We start from the raw sequence: 24,348 nt of genomic DNA on the forward strand, positions 1-24,348 counted from the left end.
CAAAACAAAACCCAAAGAAAACTATTATGTGGCTTGAAAATTTTATCAAGTTCAGGTTTCAATGTCAAGTTTCACTGGAACAGCCCAGTCTTTTTTCGAGTCTCGGTGCAAACCCCCGGCCCAGAGATAGTGGAAGCGAAACTCTGTGGCTCAGTGAGAACTCCCCAGATTGTCCTGAACATGGGTTTGGAAAACCCTTCAAAAGCACCAGCCCAAAACGCAGGGGTGGTGGAGGGTGTCGTCAGAGATCGGGGGAGGAAACTTCACTGGGACGTGCCTAAGCGAAGCCCCAGGCCTGGCACAGGGTGGTGCCCAAGCCCTGTCCTGATGGAAGGGCCCCCTCAGAACAATGATGGGAGACTTAAATTATCAAGCATCTGAAAATAAGCACTTAACAATTTTATTAGCCATGTATTCGTTTTAAAGTCATTGAAGGAGTTCCCGTCATGGTGCAGTGGTTAACGAATCCGACTAGGAACCGCGAGGTTGCGGGTTCGATCCCTGGCCTTGCGCAGTGGGTTAAGTATCTGGCGTTGCCATGAGCTGTAATGTAGGTTGCAGATGCGGCTCAGATCCCACGTTGCTGTGGCTATGGTGTAGGCCGGTGGCTACAGCTCCGATTCGACCCCTAGCCTGGGAAGCTCCATATGCTGCAGGAGCAGCTCAAAAAAAAAAGACAAAAAATAAATAAATAAAGTCGTTGAAGAAAGGGGTTCCCATTGTGACTCAGCAGAAACAAATCCGACTAGTATCTATGAGGGCGACGGTTCAATCCCTGGCCTCAATCAGTGGTTCGGGGATCTGGCGTTACCATGAGCTGTGGTGTAGGTCACAGATGTGGCGCGGATCTCCCATTGGGAGTTCCCAGGCCAGGGGTCGAATTGGAGCTACAGCTGCCGGCCTACACCACAGCCACTGCCACACCAGATCCAAGCCTTGTCTATGACCTATACCACAGCTCCCAGCAATGCTGGATCCTTAACCCACTGAGCGAGGCCAGGGATCGAACCGGCATCCTCTTGGTGCCTAGTTAGGTTGGTTAACCATTGAGCCACGAAGGAAACTCCCAAAACTAGCTTTTTGAGTACAGAATCCCAAAGGTAGCACACAGGTGACTCAAATCCTCAAATCCCCCCGTGTGAGCGGAGGGATGAGAAAGAACTGCCCTCCCTGCTGCCACTCCCCTCCACCCCTGCCATGTGGTCAAATCAGAGCTGGCCAGTCTGGCCATTTCTAAAGGGGCCGCCTGGTTTACAGAACAAAGTGACAGTCCTCATGTCACAGAGGTAGGACAGGAGGGCTCCTGGGGCAGTTCCTGGGCCTTATTACTAAAAGGGCCAGGCAGATGGGCCCCAAGGACACAAAGGAACCTCCTGGAAAACGTCCAGAAGCCTGGACCAGCCGCAAGACTCAGGCACAGTGTGATGAATCGTTTAGGTCCCAGTGGGGTCTCGCACACTTTGAGGAATTATGGCCTGGGTTCCTCCCCCACAGATCTTGTGTCAGCATTTTTTTTTTACTCTTTATCAAGGCATTTACCCTAAAATCCACCTCGTGTTGAGGTCTGAGAGTTTACAGACACGGGGCTTTGCAGCCACGACTGCGTCAAGAAATCTCTCCTTACAGGTCCCACAGGTGACTCAGGTGTGGCCGGCGGGCCCCGCAGAGCCCGCTGCTGGGGGAGAGGATGAGCTCACAGAGGGTCGGAGTTTCCCAAAGACGGCGAGCAGGAACCGTCCAGAGCATCAGCACCTCAACCGCCTCGACCGTTAGGCACGCCCTGAGGGGAACCAGGAAGCAGGGGTCAGAGCCCCTGGGGAGGGGACGGCAAGTGGAGAGGACAACCCCTCCCCGGGGCCAAAAGAACCCACTTCCTACTTCACCACACCGCTGGGGCGGCAGGCAGGGAGGGCTGTGGGCAGAGAGGGCTGGGCCGGGGCAAGAGCACCCCTCCCCTCCACCCCTCTGCACAGGAAAGTCAGGCAACCTGGCCTGGGTGCCTCTGCCGGCAGGATGGAGGACGAGGAAGGCCCCGAGTGTGGCAAGCCCGACTTTGTGCTCTTGGACCAAGTGACCATGGAGGATTTCATGGAGAACCTGAAACGCAGGTAAGCCCAGGACACGGGCTCCCCGTCTCCCCCTCCCCCACCACAGGTCTCCATCCATCAGCCCACCGTCTGGGTGATCGCTGGGGGACATCAGGGCAGGAAGGACTGTCCCCTCAGGGCCAGGGCAGCCAGCCAGTGCTGGAGCGGGCTCCCCAGAACTGTGCCTCCCCAAAATCCCAGGCGCCTCGGACCCCTCCTCCTGGCAGGTGCCAGGCACCCAGACCGGGTAGACGCTCCCCCCTCCCTTGTGGGGCTGTGCTGAGCCCTGAGAGCTTCCAGGGAAGTGGCCAGGTCCCGCTCTGGGGTGCAAGTGGACAAGTTGAGATGACACTTTCGGGGGGGGGGCACGTGTGGTGCTTTGGGGTGTGGCTGGTAGAAGTGACATGGGACCCCATTTGCCAGAAGGTGGAGGGCAGGCTGGGGAAGAGGTGGTGACATAGGGCCGCACCAGGAGCTGGCTTCATCTCTGCACAGCCAGGGGAAGCAGAAGGCAGCCTGCTGTGTGGAGCTTGGGGACTGGTCCCACTGAGCCCAGATTGTGGGAGTCAGGCAGCACTGGCCCTGGACCAAGGCCACGGCTGTGGGATGGAGAGGAGAGTCAGACAGGAAATGAGCTTCTCTTTTGTATGGTGCACAGAACCAAGCATGATTCCCCTTCATTCTTAGGAACTAGCTTCTGGGACAGTAGCACCACCTGCATATTAACCATGAAACATTGAGCCCCAGGCGGCACAGCTCGCAGATGGGACAGTGTCTCCAGCAGGGGTCTCGGGCAGTCGTCGAGAAAGGGTGGAGGGAGCCAAGCTGGGGAACTCGCGTGTCAGAGGCGGCGGGGGAAGAGGAAGCCCGGACAGGCCGTCAGGGCAGGGCGGTCGGGACACCACGGGAGCCGGCGGGCCAGTGCTCCTCCCTGGGGCAAGAGAGGGCTGGACGCCGGCACCCGGGCCGGTGATCAGGTTCCTGGAGGCAAGGCCTGAGAGGTCTGGGGAGGTGCCGGGGAGGGTGGAGGCGCTGCAGCCGCAAGCCGGGTGTCAGCCCTGCTCCGGGTCCCTGCTGCCTGGGTGGGGCCGGGCGGGGTTGGCTTCTGCTTCTGGGTCCCCGCCCAGGTCTCGAGACGGAAACAGCCGGAGGCCCCTCCCTCCGCTTCCCACCCCCACCTCCTCCCAGTGCCCCAGCCCATCCCCCACACCGCCGTCTGGGCCGGGGCCGTGGGCAAGTCAGTCCATTAATAAAATGGGTAGGCATGATTCTTGGAAGGTCAGGACCCTCGTGGACAGCAGCTTGGATCCCAACGCTACACTGCCGTGGGGGGTGGGGCATCCAGCAAGTGGGCACCGGGAAGACTCCCCGCCCCCTTCTCTGCTCTCAGCCCTGGGGGTGGGCCTCCCCTCCCCCCAGGGGCCCAGCACGTGGGTCCCAGGCCCCAGGACCTAGGTGTGTGTCCCCGAGGCCCTGAGCGCTGAGGACTGGCCCTGCCTGTGCCAGGTTCCAGAAGGGGCGCATCTACACCTATATTGGCGAGGTGCTGGTGTCCGTGAATCCCTACCAGGAGCTGCCCCTGTACGGGCCCGAGGCTATCGCCAAGTACCAGGGCCGAGAGCTCTACGAGCGGCCGCCCCACCTGTACGCCGTGGCCAACGCCGCCTACAGGGCGATGAAGCGTCGGTCCAGGGACACCTGCATTGTTATCTCAGGTACCTGCCCCGCCGCCAGGGGCCCAGGCGCGGGCTCCCAGCCTCCCCCGGGCTCCAGAGCGCAGGGTCTTCGTTTGTCAATGATGAGGAGGTGACTGGAGCACCTGGGAGTCCGGGGGGTGGGGGGGGGCAGGGAGCTGGATAAAGGGAAGCGGCCAAAACTTCTGACTGTCCGGCTGTCCAAAAACTTCTGACTGTCCATCTGTCCGGCAGGGGAGAGTGGGGCAGGGAAGACAGAAGCCAGCAAGCACATCATGCAGTACATCGCTGCCGTCACCAATCCCAGCCAGAGGGCCGAGGTGGAGAGGTGAGGACCTGGCGGGGGCAGTGGGCTCAGGTCTCATGCCTGGTGGGGGAGCAGGAGGCGTCTTGGACCCCAGCTCAGGCCAAGCTCAGCGGGCTCCTCTGTCAGCAAGGCTCCAGGTGACCCACAGCCTGGACCTCTCGACCCAGGGAGAGGCGAGGCCCGGCGTAGGTACCCTTCCTCTGGGGATAGAAAGCAGGTGAGGGGCAGAGCGCCCGCAGTGGGGAGGCTGGCCAGCTGGTCAGAAGGGCTCAGGATGCCAGACCACCTGCCTGCCATCTGCTCACCCGTGGGGATTTGTAGGAGCAGCTTCCTGTGTGGGAGCCCCGGCTCCTCCTGTGGAGGTGGGATAAAGTGGGGTTCGGGGCAGGGGTGGGGTGGGAACCGCGATGGAAGTTCCCCAGGACACAAGGCTGGCAGCGTCCACTCCTGGGGCTGGAGGTCAATGGTGAGCAGCTAGACACAGCTCTTCACTGCAGGCCGCGGCTTTGATCTGGGAAGGGAGGGCCTGTGCCTGCCCAGGCTCAGGCTTTACACCACATCATGCCTGACAGGGGACTCTTGCAGCGTCTCAGAATCAAGGGCCGTTCCACAGCCTGCCGGGGGGCCCCCTCTCCTTGTGTGATGGGGAAGCCTCAGGTGCGATGCTGGACCAGGGCTCAGTCCGCATTGTGAGGTCTTTGCATTATAGCCCCGGCCCCTCTGCCCCACACAGGGTCAAGAACGTGCTGCTCAAGTCCACCTGCGTGCTGGAGGCCTTCGGCAATGCTCGAACCAATCGCAACCACAACTCCAGCCGCTTCGGCAAGTACATGGACATCAACTTTGATTTCAAAGGAGACCCCGTCGGGGGACACATCCACAGCTACCTGCTGGAGAAGGTGAGCTCTGCTGCTGAGGCTCCGGGCAGGTGGGGGGCCAGGCAGCGCTCCCCAGCCATGCTGACCCTCCCGGGACTTGCAGGCACCCCGGGGGCAAGAACATACCTTCCCTGAAGTCCCAGGTTTGAAAGGGGGGGCTCCCGCTGTGGCCAGGTCTGCCACCACCCGCCTACCTGCACTGCCCTGGGGGCTCTAGGGCAGGTACCCTGGACTGGGGGTCAGTACCCAGGCATGGGTCCAGCTGCCCCTCTCTCCTCAGTCTCGGGTCCTCAAGCAGCACGTGGGCGAAAGGAACTTCCACTCCTTCTACCAGGTGAGCCGAAGCAGGCGGGAGGGACCCGCCTGGAAGCCCTTCTCATTGCCCCACTCGGTTCCCTCCCTGCCCCCTCTCTGTGCCTCCCCCTGTGCCATCCCCCATCCCCCATTCACACCAGGACCGGAACTCCCTGGAATTGGCTGTGCGTACACCTCATCTGACCCTGACACGGGGTCTCCCTGGGCTCAGGCAGTGTCTACACCACGTCTGACCCCAGAAATAGCATTACCCGGACACTAGTGGTGTCCACACCGAGTAAGACCCACTAAGATGGGGTCTCTCTGGACTCAGGTGGTGTCTACACTGTGTCTGACCACGGAAGTGGGTTCTCCCAGGACACAGGCGTATCTACATCATCTGACCATTCCTCACTGACTCTCTGAGGAACTCTCTGAACATTGGTGGTCTACACTGTTTCTGACCCATGGAATTAACTTCACATTGGTTATGGGCAATGTCTACACCCTGTTGACCACTGAAGTGGGAACCCCACGGACATATACACGTGTCTGATGCAATGAGATGAGATCCAGGACTCAGCTGGTGTCTACATTGTGTCTGAACACAGAACTAAGATTCTCCTGGACATTGCTGGTGTCTACACTGTTTCAGTCCAACTGTGGTGGGATCTCCCTGGACTCAGGTTGTGTCTGCACCCTGTCTGACCCACTAAGGGGGACTCTTCTTGGATATGGGCAGTGTCTGCACCCTGCCTGACCATGGGCTCTGCATCTCACTGAAGTGGGATCTGCCTGGATATTGGCGGTGTCTACACCAGAGTCCAACCTACTGAGGTGGGATCTCCTTGGACTTGGGTGGCATCTACATTCTTCCTGACTCCCTGAAGTGGGATCTCCCTGGATATGAGTGGGGTCTACCTTGGCCCCTCTGAAGTGGGTCTCTGTGGACTCAGGTGGTATCTACATAGTGTCTGACCACTGAAGTGGACAGGGGGGTGTCTACACTGTGTCTGACAATGAAGTGGGGTCTCCCTGGACTCTGGTATTGTCTACTCCATGTCTGACCTAGAAGTGGCTTCTCCTGGACCCAGGCAGTGTCCACACTGTCACTGTGCTGACCCACATCATGTGTTGGTCGGGTCAGTGGTGGTTGAAGGATGTGTCTGTTTGTCCTGTGTACGTGGGTGGGGTCTTTGGAGCTCAGGGGCCTAACGGAGGGGTGTCGGGGTCCTCCAGGTGCTGCGGGGCTGTGAGGACGAGGAGCTGCAAGAACTGCACCTGCAGAGAAACCCTGCCCTGTATAATTTCACCCGCCAGGGAGCGGGGCTCAGTGTGAGTGGGGGCAGGGAGCCCAGGCCCCAAACACGCCTAATCCCAGCGCCCTGGTGCTGGTGACCAGGGGCTTCAGCAGGCCCTAGGATGGTGTGACTAGTTCAGCAGGACTGGTGGGGCCCTGATTCAGCAGGCTGGCAGTGTTGGAGGAAGGGTGGCTCAATGTGGGGACGGGGTGCTGTGGCTGAGCACGCGTGCTGGGACAGAGGAATCCAGGCTCAGTGTGGCCCTGGGAAGCTGAGCCCCTTCTCCCCCAGGTCTTGGACAGCGACGAGAAGAGCCACTACCAGGCAGTGATGGAGGCCATGCGGGTGATCGGCTTCAGTCCCGAGGAGGTGGCCTCTGTGCGCCGGATCCTGGCTGCCATCCTGCACCTGGTGAGCTTGGCCGTGAGGGCTCTGCGGCCACTTCCTCATGTGGTGCCCGCGTGGGCACCTGCCCAAGAGAAGACTGGCCTCTGACAACGCAGCCACGTAACCGGCCCACTCCTTGCTCTGCTGAAAGCGAGTCGCTCTGGCTGTGGGTTCCCTCAAGGCCGGGCCCTGAGCCGCGGGCTCTGCATGCCCGGAGCATGCGTGGTCCGTGTCTAGATTAGCTCATACTGAGCGGGCAAGGGCAGTCTGGACTTAGTGAAGCTGAACATCGTGCAGACATGGCTCTTGCTTCTGTCATTTAAGAGCTGGGTGGCTTTGGGCAGGTGACTCAGCATCTCTGGGCCTCTGTTCTCTCTGCGGAAGTATGAGGAATAGGCGGCACGCAGCTGGCTGCAGCAGGATGCGGTGGCATCCTTCCCATGACATTCCGGGGGGGAAGCCTCTGGTGTGTTCCTGGAACTGCTTCCGTATCTCCGGTTGTGTATGTGGCAGAAGCCAGCCTTTGCTATACCCTGTCCCTGCCCTCCCTTCCTTCTCCCCCAGCAAAGTCACGCGGGCTCCCCAAGACACAGGGCCTGACGCTTCACGGTTCCCCCATCACCAGGGAAACATTGAGTTCGTGGAGCTGGAGGAGGGCGGTCAGGAGCAGGGGCGCCTGGCGGTGACTGAGGAGGTGCTGGTGGACCACGTGGCTGAGCTGACTGCCACACCCCGGGAGATGGTGCTGCGCTGCCTGCTGGCTCGCACTGTGGCCTCGGGAGGCAGGGACCTCATTGAGAAGGGCCACACTGCAGCCGAGGCCAGCTACGCCCGGGACGCCTGTGCCAAGGTACTCTGGGGGTGGGTGGTGATGGCGGGGAACCCAAGAGGCCTTCCTGGAGGAGACAAGGCCAGAGGCAGTCAGAAGCAGCTGGCTCCTGGCCTCTGCCCAGGCAGTGTACCAGCGACTCTTTGAGTGGGTGGTGGACCGGATCAACGGTGTCATGGAACCCCGGGGCCGGGACCCCCGGCGCGATGGCAAGGACACGGTCATCGGCGTGCTGGACATCTACGGCTTCGAGGTGTTCCCTGTCAACAGGTGGGCAGTCCAGCCACCACATCATACACTCTGGTCACCCCAGCCTCCAGGACCGTCTCAGTCCTGGGGAGCTTGGCTGTGCTGGGGAGCAGAATGTCTGGCATTTGGCGCAGTTGGTCCCTTGCCCCAGGCTGGCAGCCTCAGCTATGCCACCATCCAGTGGCTCCCAGAAAGGCAAGATCTCAGGTCACTCCCGCTTGCTGAGATGCCCAAATCCGCTCTAAGGCGTGTGTGCTGGACTTTGGGGCAGCAGGTAAAGGAGCAGCCCAGAGAGGGAGATGCACCCCCAGAGTGAGGCCGCCAGGGCGCCTGGCTCCAGAGCCATTAGGGGAACTTCAGGGGATCTAGCTGGGGGGAAGCCTCCAGCCCTCATGGAGCAAAAGCCCTAAGGTGGGTGGGCAAGGCATGACTCTGAACAGCCCATCCATGCCCCAGCTTCGAGCAGTTCTGCATCAATTACTGCAACGAGAAGCTGCAGCAGCTCTTCATCCAGCTCATCCTGAAGCAGGAGCAGGAGGAATACGAGAGGGAGGGCATCGCCTGGCAGAGCGTGAGTGCCCAGGCCATTCTCGCACACTGCAAACCCCAGAGGGAGAAGCGTGGTACTGGGCGGGAGGATGTGCAGGGGAGGGCTGGGCGGAGTGGGCGCTGGGCAGAAATGTGGGGCAGAGGCTGGCCGACCGGGCTCAGGAGCTGCCCTGCTTGCCCTGCGGCAGGTGGAGTATTTCAACAACGCCACCATCGTGGACCTGGTGGAGCGGCCACACCGGGGCATTCTGGCCGTGCTGGACGAGGCGTGCAGCACCGCGGGCCCCATCACCGACAGGATCTTCTTGCAGACCCTAGACACGCACCACCGCCACCACCCACACTACACCAGCCGCCAGGTGCACCTCTGCCCCAGGCGGTCGCCCCCCCACCCCACCCCCGCTGGTCCCAGCTCTGGCAGGTGCCCCACATGCTCCTTGTCTGGGGTGGGGAGCTTGCTGATGGCTCGGCCTCCTCTGCAGGACTGTCTCCCCCTCTTCTCTCCCACACCTTCGGTGTCTTTACTCTGGCCTGTCCCCTGCCCACAGCTCTGCCCCACAGACAAGACCATGGAGTTTGGCCGAGACTTCCGGATCAAGCACTATGCAGGAGATGTCACGTAAGCAGCCCCTCCCACCACCCTGAGTGTCTGGTCTTCCCATCAGCCCCTTCCCCTTTTTTCTTTCCTGTCTTTTGAGGGTCGTGCCCATGGCAACACTGAAGTTCCCAGGCTAGGGGTCCAATCAGAGCTGTAGCTGCCGGCCTACACCACAGCCACAGCAACGCCAGATCCCAGCCGCATCTGCAGTCTACACTGAAGCTCACAGCAATGCTAGATCCTTAGCCCACTGAGCAGGGCCAGGGATCAAAACCAAGTCATCATGGGTACTACTCGGGTTCGTTACCACTGAGCCACAGCCAGAACTCCCCTTCCCCTTTTTAAGACACTGAAAATATGCCCTTCACCAGATTCACCAGTGAAAGGCGTGAAATGGGGCTTTTAAGATAGCAGTTCTCGGATTCTCATTGTGACTCAGCAGGTTAAGAACCCAGCTAGTGGAGTTCCCGTCGTGGCTCAGTGGTTAACGAATCCGACTAGGAACCATGAGGTTGCGGGTTCGGTCCCTGCCCTTGCTCAGTGGGTTAAGGATCCAGCGTTGCCGTGAGCTGTGGTGTAGGTCGCAGACGCGGCTCAGATCCCGCGTTGCTGTGGCTCTGGCGTAGGCCGGTGGCTACAGCTCCGATTGGACCCCTAGCCTGGGAACCTCCATAGGCCACGGTGGGGCCCTAGAAAAAACCAAAAAAAAAAAAAAAAAAAAAAAAGATACAGCACCAGTTGTATCATAGAATTTTCTGGGGAGCTGTAAAAAAAGACACATTTCTAGGGGAGAGGCTGGAGATTCCAAGGTGCAGCCAGGGCAGGACCTCTCCTCCTAGCCCAGGATCCATTTTTGTCACCCTCTGAGCAAGGCCTGCACGTGGAGGTGCGGGTGGGTGACGAGGGACAGAGGAGGAGAGGCTGTGTTTCTAACCAGCTTCCAAGCCAGGTGGACACTGTGACGCCTCAGGCCACTCACTGAGTGCCAAGACCCTGGGTGTCCTCCAGAAATCGCCGTGACTCTTTCCTTTTCCTTTTTTTGGCTGCCCCTCAGCATATGGAAGTTCCCAGGCCAGGGATCAGATCCAAGCTGCAGTTGTGACCTACGCCACAGCTTCAGCAATGCTGACTCCTTGAGCCCACTGTGCAGGGCCGGGGATTGAACCTGCACCCCGATCCATTGCACCACTGCGGGAACTTCTGAAACGTAGATTTTGGTGCTGTTTTCTAGCAGTCAGAGGTCGGGACGATGAATCTGAGGCTCTCAGTGCCACAGGCGCAAAACAGACCAACACCTCCGGAGTGCCTGGTTGTAACTGCAATCGCTAGTATTTACGGAATTTCAGTAGGCACGGTTCCGAGCGTATGATGTCTGTTGAGGCACAGAGAGTTTAAGTAACTTTCCCAGGTCACACAGCCTGTATGTGCTAGAGCCAGGATTCAGTGATGGGACAGAGCCGTGAGCATAAGCACTTGGCTCATCTGTCAAGAGAAGAAACTTGTGAGGGAACAGGTCTTGTGTGACAAGAAGGAAAGCAGGCAGGGGAGGGGGAGGAAGGAGGGAGGCTGGCCAGGTGGGAGGGGGCGCGCCCCTTGCCTCCTCACTGGCCCTGGCCCCCCAGGTACTCGGTGGAGGGCTTCATTGACAAGAACAGAGACTCCCTCTTCCAGGACTTCAAGCGGCTGCTGTACAACAGGTGAGCTGGCTCTCTGGGCATGCATGTGGATGCCAGAGGGCCAGGGCCCTGGGGCTTTGGCTGGAAGGGCCTTCAGACGCTCCAGTCTGACCCTCTTGGGCAGCCTGAGGTTCAACGCTGAGGCCTTGACGCTTACACGTGGCCGAGCTGGTGTGCGAGCTGTCTTCCTGGAGGGCAGCTGGGCATGCAGCCTGTGTCCACAGCTCGGATCCCACTCTGCGGGCCATGTGGCCGGACGGGCAGCAGGATATCACAGAGGTGACTAAGCGCCCCCTGACGGCCGGCACGCTCTTCAAGAACTCCATGGTGGCCCTGGTGGAAAACCTGGCCTCCAAGGTACAGTCCCCACCCCTGCCCTCACCCTGGATCCTTCCAGAGCCTTCTGTCTCCTGGATGTCAAGCTGGGCCCCCGACACCTCCGTACATCATGGGGAGGGAGGGTGTTCATTTCCCATCTGCTGTGAGTCGTACGCCCTCCAGTGGGGAGGGACCTGCCACTGCACAGGTTAAGATGCCCTGGGCAGAGCGGAGGATTATGTAAACACAGGGTCCCAGCAGCCTTCCCCTGGCCCTGTTGGCCCCTTGGGGGTGGGCTGGGAGGGACTTTGCTCAGAGTTTGGGTTGATCCAGCTTTGGTCCTGCCTGGAGCCGGGATGAGCTTCTGGAAGCTGGGGCCACAGGGACAGGAAAGAGGCACTCGTTTCTTGTGGAGCTTGGGGCCCAAAGACAGAGGGGGCAGTGGGAAGATGCCAGGGCTGGCTTCACAGCAGAATATCCAGACCCTCAGCCCGGCCCCTGGGAGGGTGAGCGGAAGGGCTGATGGGGCTCGCTGCTGCCTTTTCGGACTTGGTCCTGGGCCCAGCCTCCTGCCCACACTGGGCACTGGGCTCCTAGGTCCCATTCTGCCCTCCATCCTCTCATCCCCCAGCTCCTCCTGGCACCACGTTCTCTGCCTGCCCTTGGTCTCTTGGCCTCCCCCTCTCGCTGGGAGAGCCTCTTCTCCATGCAGATGGCGGGTCGCAGGGGAGCGAGGGAGACGGCAGGCCTGAGCTCACTTGCTGTCTGTCACCTGCCTGGTGACCCTGGGGCTGTGACACTGGCCTCTCCACGTGCCCTCTGTCCCTTACAGGAGCCCTTCTATGTCCGCTGCATCAAGCCCAATGAGGATAAGGTGGCTGAGAAGCTGGACGAGGGCCACTGTCGCCACCAGGTCGCATACCTGGGGCTGCTGGAGAATGTACGGGTCCGTAGGGCTGGCTTCGCTTCCCGCCAGCCCTATCCGCGTTTCCTGCTCAGGTACGGCCCCTCTCCGCCGTGGGCGTTTGCTTGAGGAGCTCCAGCCGCAGCCAAGAGCTTTTCAGATGTCAGTGCTGCTGACCTTGGGGCACTGACAGTCATCAGGCCACCTGATGCGCGGGCTGGGGTGGGCGTGGTGGGAGTGCGCGTGGCGCGAGGAGGGAGCGGGCCGTGGGCGGGGCGGTGCCACGCGCTCCCCTGCGTCCAGCGCCCACGACCCGGTCCTGCTGTGACAGGTACAAGATGACCTGTGAGTACACGTGGCCAAACCACCTGCTGGGCTCCGATAAGGCGGCCGTGGGCGCCCTCCTGGAGCAGCACGGGCTGCAGGGGGACGTGGCCTTTGGCCATAGCAAGCTCTTCATCCGTTCGCCCCGGACGCTGGTCACACTGGAGCAGAGCCGGGCATGTCTCATCCCCATCATCGTGCTGCTGCTGCAGAAGGTGCGGGGCTGGACGCCCGTCACGGAGGGGGTGGGGGATGGCAAGGAGAGCGTTGTGCGCTTTCCCGGTGGGGGAGGGGAGAGACGGATGGGGACCACCGGGAGTTAGGGGACCGTGCGGGCACACTGACGGGACCAAAGGCACACTTCCAAGTATGGGGGGTTGCTGCTCACAGGTGACAAACCAAGATTGAAACAGACTTAAGCAAAACGGGTGAATGTTGTTCAGGTCGCTGCCATCCTGTGGCCGCCAGCCTCAGGCCCAGCTGCTCAAAACAAGATATTAGGGAATCTGGCTTCCTTCTTTCCTTCCTCTTACCCCCCCTTCTTTTAGTCTATTTATCCTGAGAGATTTCAGACCTGGAAAGTGTCCAGGCTGGTATATACTAAATCCCCACACTCCCACTGGCCTGCATCAACCATTCAGACATTACGCCTTTTTTTTTTTTTTTTTTTTTGCCTTTTTTCTTTTTAGGGCAGCACCTGTGGCATATGGAGGTTCCCAGGCTAGGGGTCGAATCAGAGCTGTAGCCGCCGGCCTACACCACAGCCACAGCAACTCGGGATCCGAGCCGCATCTGCAACCTACACCACAGTTCACGGCAATGCCAGATTCTTAACCCGCTGAGCAAGGCCAGGGATCGAACCTGCGTCCTCATGGATACTAGTCGGGTTCATTAACCACTGAGCCACGATGGAAACTCCAAAGACACCACACTTCTATCCCAGTTATTTTGAAGCAAATCATTTCATTTATAATCATTTCAGTATGTATTTTCAAAAGATAAGGATTCTCCCACCTCTTCTCATAACTTTTTATTCATTTATTATTTATTTATTTATTTTAGCTTTTTTTTCTTTTTTTTTTTTTTTTTGCCATTTCTTGGGCCGCTTCCACGGCATATGGAGGTTCCCAGGCTAGGGGTCGAATCGGAGCTGTAGCTGCCAGCCTATGCCAGAGCCACAGCAACGTGGGATCCGAGCTGCATCTGCAACCTACCCCATAGCTCACGGCAACGCCAGATCATTAATCCACTGAGCAAGGGCAGGGATCGAACCTGCAACCTCATGGTTCCTAGTCGGATTCGTTAACCACTGAGCCATGACGGGAACTCCTATTTTAGCTTTTTACGGCCATACTCGTGGCATATGGAAGTTCCCAGGCTAGGGGCCGAATCAGAGCTGCAGCTGCCGGCCTACACCACAGCTCACGGCAACGCCGGATCCCTGACTCGCTAAGTGAGGCCAGGGATCGAACCCGAATTATCATGGATACTAATTGGATTCGTTTCTACTGAGCCAAGTTGGGAACTCCCAACTTTTTAACATTTCAAACCTACAGAAAAGTGGAAGGACTCATACAATGATTACTCTTCACCTGGATTGCTACAACTGTGTGCTCCCCCAACCCTGTCTCTGTCTCTCTGTCTTCGTGTCTTTATCTTGCTCTCTCCACTCCCACATAAGAGACTCATATATGCATGTATTTGCATTTTCTCCTGAACTCTGTAGAGTCATGACTCCCAAATTCTCCCAAAGCACAAGGACATTCACCTTATAACCGCCCTGACATCAGCACACTCCAGAAACCCAACGCTGATCAAACGTAATCTACAAATCTGAATATCTAATATGCAAGCCAAACTCAAATATCTGAAAATGTCCCGCTATTACCTATTATATCTTTTAAAAACCCAGGATTCAGAGTTCCCATTTGTGGCTCAGTGGGTTAAGAACCCAACATAGTGTCCATGAGGATGCAGATTTGACCCCTGGCCTTGTTCAGTGGGTTAAGAATCCGGCTTTGCCACAAGCGGCAGCATAGGTCTTGGATGCAGCTTGGATCCCGAGTTGCTGTGGTGTAGACTGGCAGCTGCAGCTCTGATTGGATCACTGGCCTGGAAACTTCCATATGCCACAGGTGCAGCCCTAAAAACAAAAGAAGACAAAAACCAAGTCAATCAGTGAGGACACACCGCATTTCATTTTTACTTCTGCTATCTCCTCTAACACACAGGGGTTGTTTTTAAGAGCGTGGCCCATACCATCGCAGAAACGGGACTTAGAGAGTTCACACTGACTCGTTGCTGTTCTGTCCAGTCTGTGATCCCACGGCTGGGGAATCGTGTCTTCAGTCTGCTCAAGTCAGGGTCCACACATCGCAGTCAAGGGCGACATCACTTAAGTCTGCTCTAATCTCTGCTGGGTCTGCCGGGCTGCTTGCCTCCTAGGGTCTCCAGTTGCCTCAGGGCCTCTGAGTTTCGATGGTTACATTCTTGGGGTGCCGCTCCATTTCAAGGTCTCCTAGGGTGAGGGAGGCGGGGCCTGCAGGGCCTGACAGAGGGCTGCTCCCCCCTCCCCACCCCCCCCAGGCATGGCGAGGCACCCTGGCCAGGCGGTATTGCCGGCGACTGCGGGCTGTCTACACCATCATGCGTTGGTTCCGGAGGCATAAGGTGCGTGCTCACCTGACAGAGCTGCAGCGGCAATTCCAGACTGCACGGCAGCCCCCGCACTATGGCCGTGACCTCGTCTGGCCGCAGCCCCCCGCCGTGCTGCAGCCTTTCCAAGACATCTGCCAGGCCCTCTTCTGCAGGTACTCGCCCTCTGCCACCACCCCCTCGCTCCTTCCCACGCGGCTAGAGCCCACGGAACCCTGGAACCAAGTCATCAGAACTCCCTGGTGCCAGCTAGGAGACACATGGTCCCGTTGCATAAGCAGGAAAACGGGGCTGCGTGGATCAGCTGACTGCCCACACCCCACAGCTGGTGGCAGATTCCTAATGACCCCAGCACGCTGCTGGACATTGGAGGGATGCAGGCCTCTGTTTCCTTGCTAGAGGCCTGCGGGGAAGGTGGCGGGTCAGAGACAGAGGTGGAGGAAACCGCAACTGAGCAGGGCTCTGAAGGCTCAGTAGGAGTTCTCGAGGAGAAGAGCTGAAGGGCAACCAGCGTGCTCAGGGCAGGAGAGGCCACCTGCCACTGAGAGCAGGGAGGGTGGGTCACAGAGGGTGGCCAGTGCCAGGCCGAGGGGCTTGGCCTTCTCCTGTGGGGGAAGGGACATGAGAAGGCATTAATGTGTGTCTGGGGGAGAGGGCAGAACCAGGAGGGGGGAAGGGTGAGGCCTGCACGGGGGTCCATCTAACCAACCTGGCCCCCTCCAGGTGGCGGGCCCGGCAGCTGGTAAAGAATATTCCCCCTTCAGACATGGCTCAGATCAAGGCCAAGGTGGCCGCCATGGCGGCCCTGCAGGAGCTACGGCAGGACTGGGGCTGCCGGCGGGCCTGGGCCCGGGACTACTTGTCCTCCGTAAGTGCCTGGGCTGTGGGGGCTGGGTGCCAAGGAGGGGCTCGAGACAGAGACCTCCCCCTGTGTCCTTAGCTGTCCTCTCCCTGGGCCTGGCTGTCCGGTGGGCTGTACCTCTCTTTTCCACCTCTCGCTCTGAAGGTTAAGGGTTAGTCACCCAGACCCAGCTGGCCTGGCCTTTACCAAGCACCTCCCTCTCTGCTCCACTCCTACGCCCCTTCCTGTGTTCTCGGGTCAACAGCCCCCCTTCTTAGGCACAGCCTTCACGGCACCCCATGCCATGGCTCCCCTTGGCTCACACGGGTACTGTGAGTAGGCTCCTGGCCTGGTTCTACAGGGCATGAAGCCTCAGGGGAGCGAGGTTTGCCCAGGTGGGTGGCTTGGCATGGAAGAGCCAGGTCCCGGCTGGCCCATTCCATCTTAGCATCTGTCCAGGCCTGAGAACCAGAGCCGGTGGGTGGGTGTGGAGGGCTGCAGGGGTCTGTGCGGTGGGCCCTCGGTGAACCCAGCGTGGTGGGTGGACCCACTGGGAGGCTGGCGCATGGCTTGATGGGACTTTCTGAAGTCAAAGATAGCTGTGCTAAGTAGAAATTAATCTGACTAGGAACCATAAGGTTGCAGGTCAATTCCTGGCCTCGCTCAGTGGGTTAAGGATCTGGCATTGCCGTGAGCTGTGGTGTAGGTCAGCAGCTGTAGCTCTGATTAGACCCCCCGCCGCGGGTGCGGCCCTAAAAAAAAGCAAAAAGAAAAAAATAAAGAAAAAGGTAGCTGTGCCAGTTTCCCAGGGGTCCCTGTCAGTCACTATCAAGCATGGTCCCAAGACCCCATCCCAAGCAGTCCCCATCTGTCCTCAGGCCACAGACAACCCCACAGCCTCAGGCCTGTTTGCTCAGCGACTGAAGACGCTTAGGGAGAAGGATGGCTTTGGGGCTGTGCTCTTCTCCAGCCACGTCCGAAAGGTGAGCAGCACATGCAGGGGTGCGGGGCGTGTGGCAGCCCTGGCCCAGCTGAGAGCCTCCACGGCTGCTCCCGAAACTCTGAAAACGACCAACCCGGTCAGTGGGAAGGTAGCCCCAGGGAGGGGAGGCCACCAGCCACACCTGCTGAGGAGCCCACGGGGGCCAGGCAAGTGGTCCTGAAAGCACCTGTCCCGCAGGTGAATCGCTTCAACAAGAGCCGGGACCGGGCACTGCTGCTCACAGACCGGCACCTCTACAAGCTGGAGCCAGGCCGGCAGTACCGCGTGATGCGGACCGTGCCCCTGGATGCGGTGAGCCCTGTGGGGGGTGGAGGCGTTCCTGGGGCTTCGGTTGCCCGGTGGTCCTGCCGGGCACTGCCGTCTCCTCCCCTCACGTCTGCCTGGGATGGCCTGGGCTTTCTAGAATTCAGCATCAGCTCAGGATGGTAGCCTCGCCCCACCCCTACTGAACAGCCTGCGGAGGCTTTTCATTGCTCAGGGGTGTCGGTCCCAAACCCTCACCCTCATTTTCCCCGCCCCTTCCTGCTCCACTCTTTGCAGAGCCAAATGCCAAATGGGCCCTCTTCCCCACATCTGCACCTGCCCGGGGGTCTCCCCCACCACCCAGACCACACGGGCCTGGCTGCGGCATGTGGCATGTAGCTGCCACCTGTAGGACCCTGTCCCCTCTCTCTCACCCCTCTGCCCCGGAGTTGCAGCTCATATTCGCAGAGGACAAGGGGCAACCCAGGTCAGAGATGGATGCTGAGGGTCTCTATAATTGGCAAGGTGGGGGACCATCTGGTACGGTGGCCACAGCCAGGTGGCTATTTACATGCAATGAGGGAGAGTTCCCATTGTGGCTCAGCAGTAAGGAATTAACCAGTATCCATGAGGACTCAGGTTCAATCCCTGGCCTCGCTCAGTGGATTAAGGATCTGGCATTGCTGCGGGCTGTGGTGTAGGTCACAGACATGGCTCAGATCTGGTGTTGCTGCAGCTGTGGTGTAGGCTGGTAGCTGTAGCTCCAATTCAGCCCCCAGCCTGGGATCTTCCATATGCTGCAGGTGCAGCCCTATAAAGCAAAACAAGAAAAAAGAAAAGCAATGAAAAAGAAAGAAAACCTGGAGTTCCCACTGGGGAGCAATGGGATCAGGAGCATCTTGGCAGCACTAGGACACAGGTTCAATCCCCAGCTGGGCACAATGGATTAAGGATCCAGTGTTGCTGCACCTGTGGCTTAGGTGGCAACTGTGGCTCAGATCTAGTCCCTGGCCCAGGAACCTCATATGCCACAGGGCAGGAAAGAAAGAAAGAGAGACAGAAAGAAAGGAAGAGAGGGAGGGAGGGAGGAATAGAGGAAGGAAGGAAACGAAACTGAAAAGGCCAGCTGCTCAGTGGCGCCAGCACTTTTAGGTGCTGGGTGGGGAGAGATTGGTGGGGCCTGGGCAGATGCTGGGTGCGGGGTGGGGGGAGGCCCTGGGGCACCCCTGACGCTGAGGCCCCCCCATCCCCAGGTGACCGGGCTGAGCGTGACCAGCGGGCGGGACCAGCTGGTGGTGGTGCACTCGCGGGGCTACGACGACCTGGTGGTGTGTCTGCACCGCTCCCGGCCACCGCTGGACAACCGCGTCGGGGAGCTGGTGGGCGTGCTGGCCTCGCACTGCCAAGGGTGAGGGGCGCGGGGGGCGCGGGGGGCTGCGGGGCCGCGGGGTCCTGCCGCCCTGACCCTGACCTCCCTCCCGGCTCTGCTCGCTCCAGGGAGGGACGGCCCCTGGAGGTGCGGGTCTCCGACTGCATCCCCCTGACCCAGCGCGGGGCGCGGCGCCTGATCTCCGTGGAGCCCAGGCCGGAGCAGCCAGAGCCGGATTTCCGCTGCAGCCGCGGCGCCTTCACCCTCCTGTGGCCGAGCTGCTGAGCTGGCGCGGCTCCACCCGGGGCGGAGGGGTTTCCAGCGGCGCCCACGCCGGGCGAGCTGGCAGCGGCGCTGTGCAATAAAATGTTCTGTGTCGGTGCTTGGCGTGCGCTTGTGTCCGTGGGGGAACGGTCTCCGGCCGCTGCCAACTTGGCAGATGTCACCCCAGTGTCCTCCGCTGACCCCTGCATCCAAGACTACACTTTTTTTTTTTTTTTTTTTTTGTCTTTTTCATCTAGCACCGCCCCCGCGGCATATGGAGGTTCCCAGGCTAGGGGTGAATTGGGGCTGTAGCCGCCGGTCTACACCACAGCCACAGTGGGATCCAAGCCGCGTCTGCGACCCACACCACAGCTCACAGCAACGCCGGATCCTTAACCCACTGAGCGAGGCCAGGGATGGAACCCACAACCTCATGGTTCCTAGTTGCGTTCGTTAACCACTGTGCCACGACGGGAACTCCCCGTTTGTGGGTTTATACTGACCCACAGCCAGGGTCTCTGTCTCCCTCCAGGGCGCCATTGTTCCCAGTGGGCCACTGAGAAAGCTTGGGGGTCTCAGCGCATACACTAGGGGCACAGAGCAGCCCCGCTGGCTGACTAGGGCTACACACTGTCCCAGATGCTGTGTTGGTGTTGGGTATGCGGGTCACTGGGAACCCTACCTCTGGACCAGTAGCCAGGAACTTCCAGAGTCTGAGAGCCCTTCTTTGTGTCTGGGCTTCTCTAGAAAGCCAACCAGAGTTCCCGCCATGGCTCAGCAGTTACAAACCCACCTAGGAACCATGAGGAAGAGGGTTTGATCCCCCGCCTTGCTCAGTGGGTTAAGGATCCGGCGCTGCCATGAGATGTAGTGTGGGTTGCCAACTAGGCGCTGATCCCGCATGGCTGTGGCCGTGGCTGTGGCTGTGGCTGTGGTCGTGGCTGGCAGCTGCAGCTCCAATTCCAGCCCTAGCCTGGGAACTTTCATTTGCCACAAGTGTGGCCCTAAAAAGAAAAAAAAAAAAATGCTCTGGCCCCTTTCACGCGTTGGCCCTTTATGATTGCTGTGGGTGTGGCCTGTCAGAGCCTGTCAGCACCTCCTGCTTCCTCTCCAAATTCTCCCATGTTTCACGTTTCTTGTTTCTCAGAAGCTCAGCTGCCTGGCTGAGAAGAGAAGGGCTCAGCGAGGGAGTGAAAACTTCACGGAGCCCAAGGCAGGACACTGCACACACCACCTGGCAATATTTGGGGGTCCAGCCCTGCTGGGGACCACTCCAAGCTCAGGGCCCAGAGCCAAACACAGTTTGTCCAAAGGAAGAAAGGTCGCAGCTGCCAGGCAGGTTCTCGCACCTGCAGGATTCTGAGATCCAGTCCGAGGGGTAGGGGTGACGTGCTAGGAAGAGAAAGGCTCTCTCTTGGGCTCCAACCTTGTATCCTGCAATTCACATATATTACTTTACTTGACATGTAAAACCCACTACGTGCCACCATGCTAAGCGCTTGGCAGTATCTCCTCACCCCCTACCTGTGAGGTGGATGCTCCCTTTATCTTCCACTGCTGCAGGTGCAGGAACCGAGGTTCCGTGACTTGCTGGGGCCACCCAGCTGCTGAGCAGGACAGAGCCAGGGACAGACAGGCACACAGGCCCCATGCCACATCAATGCAGAGCCCCCTGTAAGTAGGGGACTCCCTTTGCCAACAGAGATTGCTGTCTTGAGCGTTGGCATGGGATGGCTGGCTCTCAAGGAGCAGGACCTCAATCAGAGTCCAGCTCCATTCCTGTGTCCCCTCCCGTGGATGTCCACACCTGTGCAGGCTTCGTCCTGTGGTCTGGGCTGGCCTTGGGTGTGGCTTTAATCAGGAGGTGGGGCCACGTGAAAGAGGAGAGGCCCTGAGGGAGAGGGAGAAAGAGACAGGTTAAGGGAATGGAGAGCCATCCCACCAGCAAGACCAGTAGATTTCGAGTAGAATCTTCAAGCAATAAAATGGTTGTTACAGAGTTCCCTGGTGGCTCAGTGGGTTAAGGATCTGGCATTGTCACTGCTGTGGCTCTGGTTGCTGCAGTGGCATGGGTTTGATCTCTGGCCTGGGAATTTCTGTGTGCCTCAAGTGCGGCCAAAAAAAAAAAGTTTATTTTCAGCCACTAAATTTAGTGGTGATTTTTAAAAATTTTTATGACAACACCTGAGCATATGGAGATTCCTGGGCCAGGGACTGAATCCAAGCCACAGCTGCAACTACACTGCAGCTGCAGCAACACCAGATGCTTTAACCCACAGCTCCAAACCTGAAACCTCTGCAGGCACCAGAGCCGCTGCAGTTGGATTCTTGGGTTTTGTTTGTTTGCTTTTGCTTTTTAGGGCCATACTTGCTGTATATGGAAGTTCCCCAGCCAGGGGTCAGATCAGAGCTGCAGCTGCTGGCCTACACCACAGCCACAACAACACCAGATCCAAGCCGAGTCTGTGACCTACACCACAGCTCACAGCAACATCGGATCCTTATCACACTGATCACGGCCAGGGGTCGAACCCGAATCCTCACAGAGATTATGTCGGGTTCTTAAGCGGCTGAGCCACAACCAGAGTGCTTGAGCTTCTACTTTTTACTTAGGGGTGGAAAAAAACACCCTTATGAGCTACAAAAGGTTAGAATATTCTAGAAGCCAAATCCAAACAAGCAGACCATCTGTTCTGTTTAAATCTTCACTGAGCTGAGCCCACATTGTTCCAGAGAAGAGTGCTGCACGTGGGGAGAGAGCAGGAAACACAAGGTCCCCACCTCGGTGGGGTGCAGTAGCATCCGCAACCCCACTTCCCACCCACCCTCCATCCCTCCATCCCTCCATCCCTCCATCCCTCCATCCCTCCATCCCTCCGTTTACAAGACTCGAAAACATGCCACCAAGCAATCAGCACATTTTCCAAGTGACTAAAGCAGGGCAGAAGCTCCTGACTTTCCTCTGCTGTCAGCCAGGCTGGATTCCTCCCCAAAGCAGGGAGAACCGCATCTGCTGCCACGACCCCAGGTTAAGCAGAGGGACCAGGGCTGCTGAGTGGGGCTTGGTCTCAACAGCAGGCTGGGCGTGGAGGTGACACGCCAGGGCAAGGAGCAGCCCCTGCGTCTGAAAACCCTGCGAGGGTCAGGAATGGGCCTGCTGCTGGGACAGGAACGAGGATGGAGTTAGAGGCCAGAGAGTGGAGGCCGGGGAGGCCAAGCTGCCAGAGTGATCAGGACCTTCCTTGTGGCTGTTCAGTTTCAGGTCGTGTCTGGAAACAAGTAAACGTTCATAGGAGAGGAGTGGTCTTCCTAGAGTCTTGGAAAGAAGAGTTTAAGTGATAAGCATCTACAAGATTCAAATAAAAGTCCCACGGTTTGATGGGTTGGTTAAAAAAAGAAAGTGACAAGCATCTGGCATCCTGCTCCTGATCACCATCAGTTGGGCCTGAGCCTCTCCACCGAGGAGTGTCCTCTGCCTCCCCTCGAGGCCCTGGCCCCGGTCTGCGCACCAGGCGAATCCACGGGAGTGCTTTTGTGGCAGGTCACGGCCCCCCCCCCCCCGAGTTAAGTGCTGGAGCCCATCCCATCAGCAGAAGGGCTTCACCCCCCAGGATGCACGCTGGCTGCCCTGAATCCCTCAAGCCTCAGTGCTCACAGGGCTGCACCCAAGGGAGGAGGGGGCTTGTCCTCCTCGCAGCCCGTTTTCAGGGAGGAAATCTTTCCCAGAAACCCCCATCCAGGGTCAGAGCTTGTGCCAGTGCCTGAGCTTATTGCTGGCTGGGAAGATGGCATGTGCTTGACCGGGGTGGAAAGACACAAAGATCAACCGATGAGGATGGCAGAGGCGTGTGTCCAGAGCTGGCTGTGGTGAGGGAGTCACCCCATCCCTTGGTCTGGCAGAGACTCAGGGCTGGCAGGGGAGTAGGAGGGCTTCCTGGAGGAGTACAGGGCTCAGGGGTGCCCTGAAGGGGGCTGTGGGCCTGGGGGAGCCAGAGGCGCCCTCGCCAGAAGGGGGCGTCCCACGTGATCGGTTGGGGGAGCGTGTCTGGCTTTCTCTGGTTGGTCCTGAGTTGGAAGAAGGGACAGAACTTGGGGAAGCAGCAGTCAGTTATTGACCAAGTCCTGGCCGTTTGGAGTCGCTTGTAACAGGGGCTGTTGTGTGGCTTCCTGGGTTGTCCCTAGAGACAGCAGGCTGGCTCTTCCCTCAAGTGTGACTTACAGCCTCTGGCTTCCTGGGCGGGGTGCTGTAGCTTGTAGGTCAGAGGTCTGTTTTGATAAACAGTCTGGCCATTGTGTGTTCAGTCTCTCATTGGCCGGGGCTAATCGGCATCCACTCCCCTAGGGGGGACCCCTGCCCCAAGCCCAAGGGGTGTCATCTGAACACAGGCATCAAGAAAGTGGGACGCTGGGTCCTAGCGACAGTCTCATGACACTTCCAATCACTGGAAAAATGGAACCCAGTAAATTAAAGACCAGTGATTTGATTTATACATTCACCTGTTAGTTTTTGGTTAGTAGGAGTCGGTCCCCAAAACTCAGGTCAGCTCTGGGTGCACTCTGGCAGAACTCCAGCAAAGATCATACCAGGATCTGATAATGGGACCAAAGGGTCAGAAAGGGCGCCTTCCTGGAAAGGATGCCAATTTCTCTGAAAACCATCACGTGGCTTCTGGTTAGAATTTCAACATTACAGCCGCTTTGGGGGAAAAGTGTCTATCAGACAGCACGGTTCTTTTAATTTTATCATATAGTGGAATATAAATATAGTGAGAGAGTTGAGCTGGACTGTTTATGACCGCTCAGCTGAGGACTAAAGTCAGAGTTAAGTTTCCTGTTGAAATAGTATTAGGTTTAAGGATAAATTTAGAGCTGGAGCTGGAACTGGGCTTGGGGTTAAGTTAGCATTAGGGCTGGAGTTTGTCTCAGCTATATAGCTAGGGCTCCATTTAGGATCAAGTTTAGGGTTTACAGAGAGCCATGGGATTTTTTTGGCTTTGGTTTTTGGCCATGCCTGGGGCATATGGAAGTTTCTGGGGCAGGAATCAGAGAGTTGTTGTTATAGTTAACGATTGGGTTAGGGCTGAATCTTGCTAGACTTCATATTGGGGTCAAGAATTGAAGTAGGGGGAGTTCCCGTAGTGACTCAGTAGAAACGAAACTGACTAGCATCCATGAGGATGCAGGTTCAATCCCTGGACTCTCTCAGTGGGTTAAGGATCTGGGGTTGCCATGAGCTGTAGTGTAGGTTGCAGACGTGGCTCTGATCTGATGTTGCTGTGGTGTAGGCCAGAGGCTACAGCTCTGATTTGACCCCTAGCCTGGGAACTTCCATATGCCGAGGGTGCAGCCCTAAAAGGACAAAAAAAAAAAAAAAAAGAATAGAAGTAGGGCTTGGTGATCCTGTTAGGGTTAAATTTTAGGGTTAGGGTGAAGGTTAAGGATAGTTTTAGGTCTGAGGGTTAGGATTAGATTAAGCTCAGGTTAGGGTGAACGTGGCAGTGTGCTTGGGCTGCTATTAAGAAAATACTGCAGACGGGGCAGCTCAAATTACAGACATTGATATCTCACAGGTCTAGGG

At 58.2% G+C, this 24,348-nt stretch overlaps 1 protein-coding gene across 2 annotated transcripts; it reads left to right on the forward strand.

Moving 5' to 3' along the window:
* The first annotated feature begins 1,969 nt into the window (after positions 1-1,969).
* On the forward strand, positions 1,970-18,888 carry MYO1G (myosin IG). 2 transcript variants are annotated; one of them, XM_021079181.2, is made up of 22 exons: positions 1,970-2,108; positions 2,775-3,802; positions 4,016-4,109; positions 4,822-4,987; positions 5,247-5,300; positions 6,500-6,595; positions 6,853-6,972; positions 7,574-7,798; positions 7,902-8,047; positions 8,483-8,597; positions 8,764-8,934; positions 9,124-9,194; positions 10,796-10,870; positions 11,074-11,206; positions 12,000-12,166; positions 12,403-12,610; positions 14,982-15,205; positions 15,774-15,918; positions 16,770-16,874; positions 17,072-17,185; positions 18,391-18,545; positions 18,635-18,888. In XM_021079181.2, the coding sequence occupies exons 2-22, from the start codon at positions 3,763-3,765 to the stop codon at positions 18,789-18,791; spliced, it is 2,781 nt and encodes a 926-aa protein (XP_020934840.2). In that variant the 5' UTR covers positions 1,970-2,108; positions 2,775-3,762; the 3' UTR covers positions 18,792-18,888. The 2 variants fall into 2 exon arrangements, with proteins under 2 accessions (XP_020934840.2, XP_020934837.2); XM_021079178.2 differs by having other exon boundaries at positions 3,594-3,802.
* The last annotated feature ends 5,460 nt before the right edge of the window (positions 18,889-24,348 follow it).

Source organism: Sus scrofa, chromosome 18 (genome assembly GCF_054392235.1).
Source record: "Sus scrofa isolate SSC_HxYL_T2T_F1_AM1 chromosome 18, Sscrofa_HxYL_maternal_Yorkshire_Landrace_v2.0, whole genome shotgun sequence".
In the NCBI taxonomy this organism is placed as follows: Eukaryota; Metazoa; Chordata; class Mammalia; order Artiodactyla; family Suidae; genus Sus; species Sus scrofa.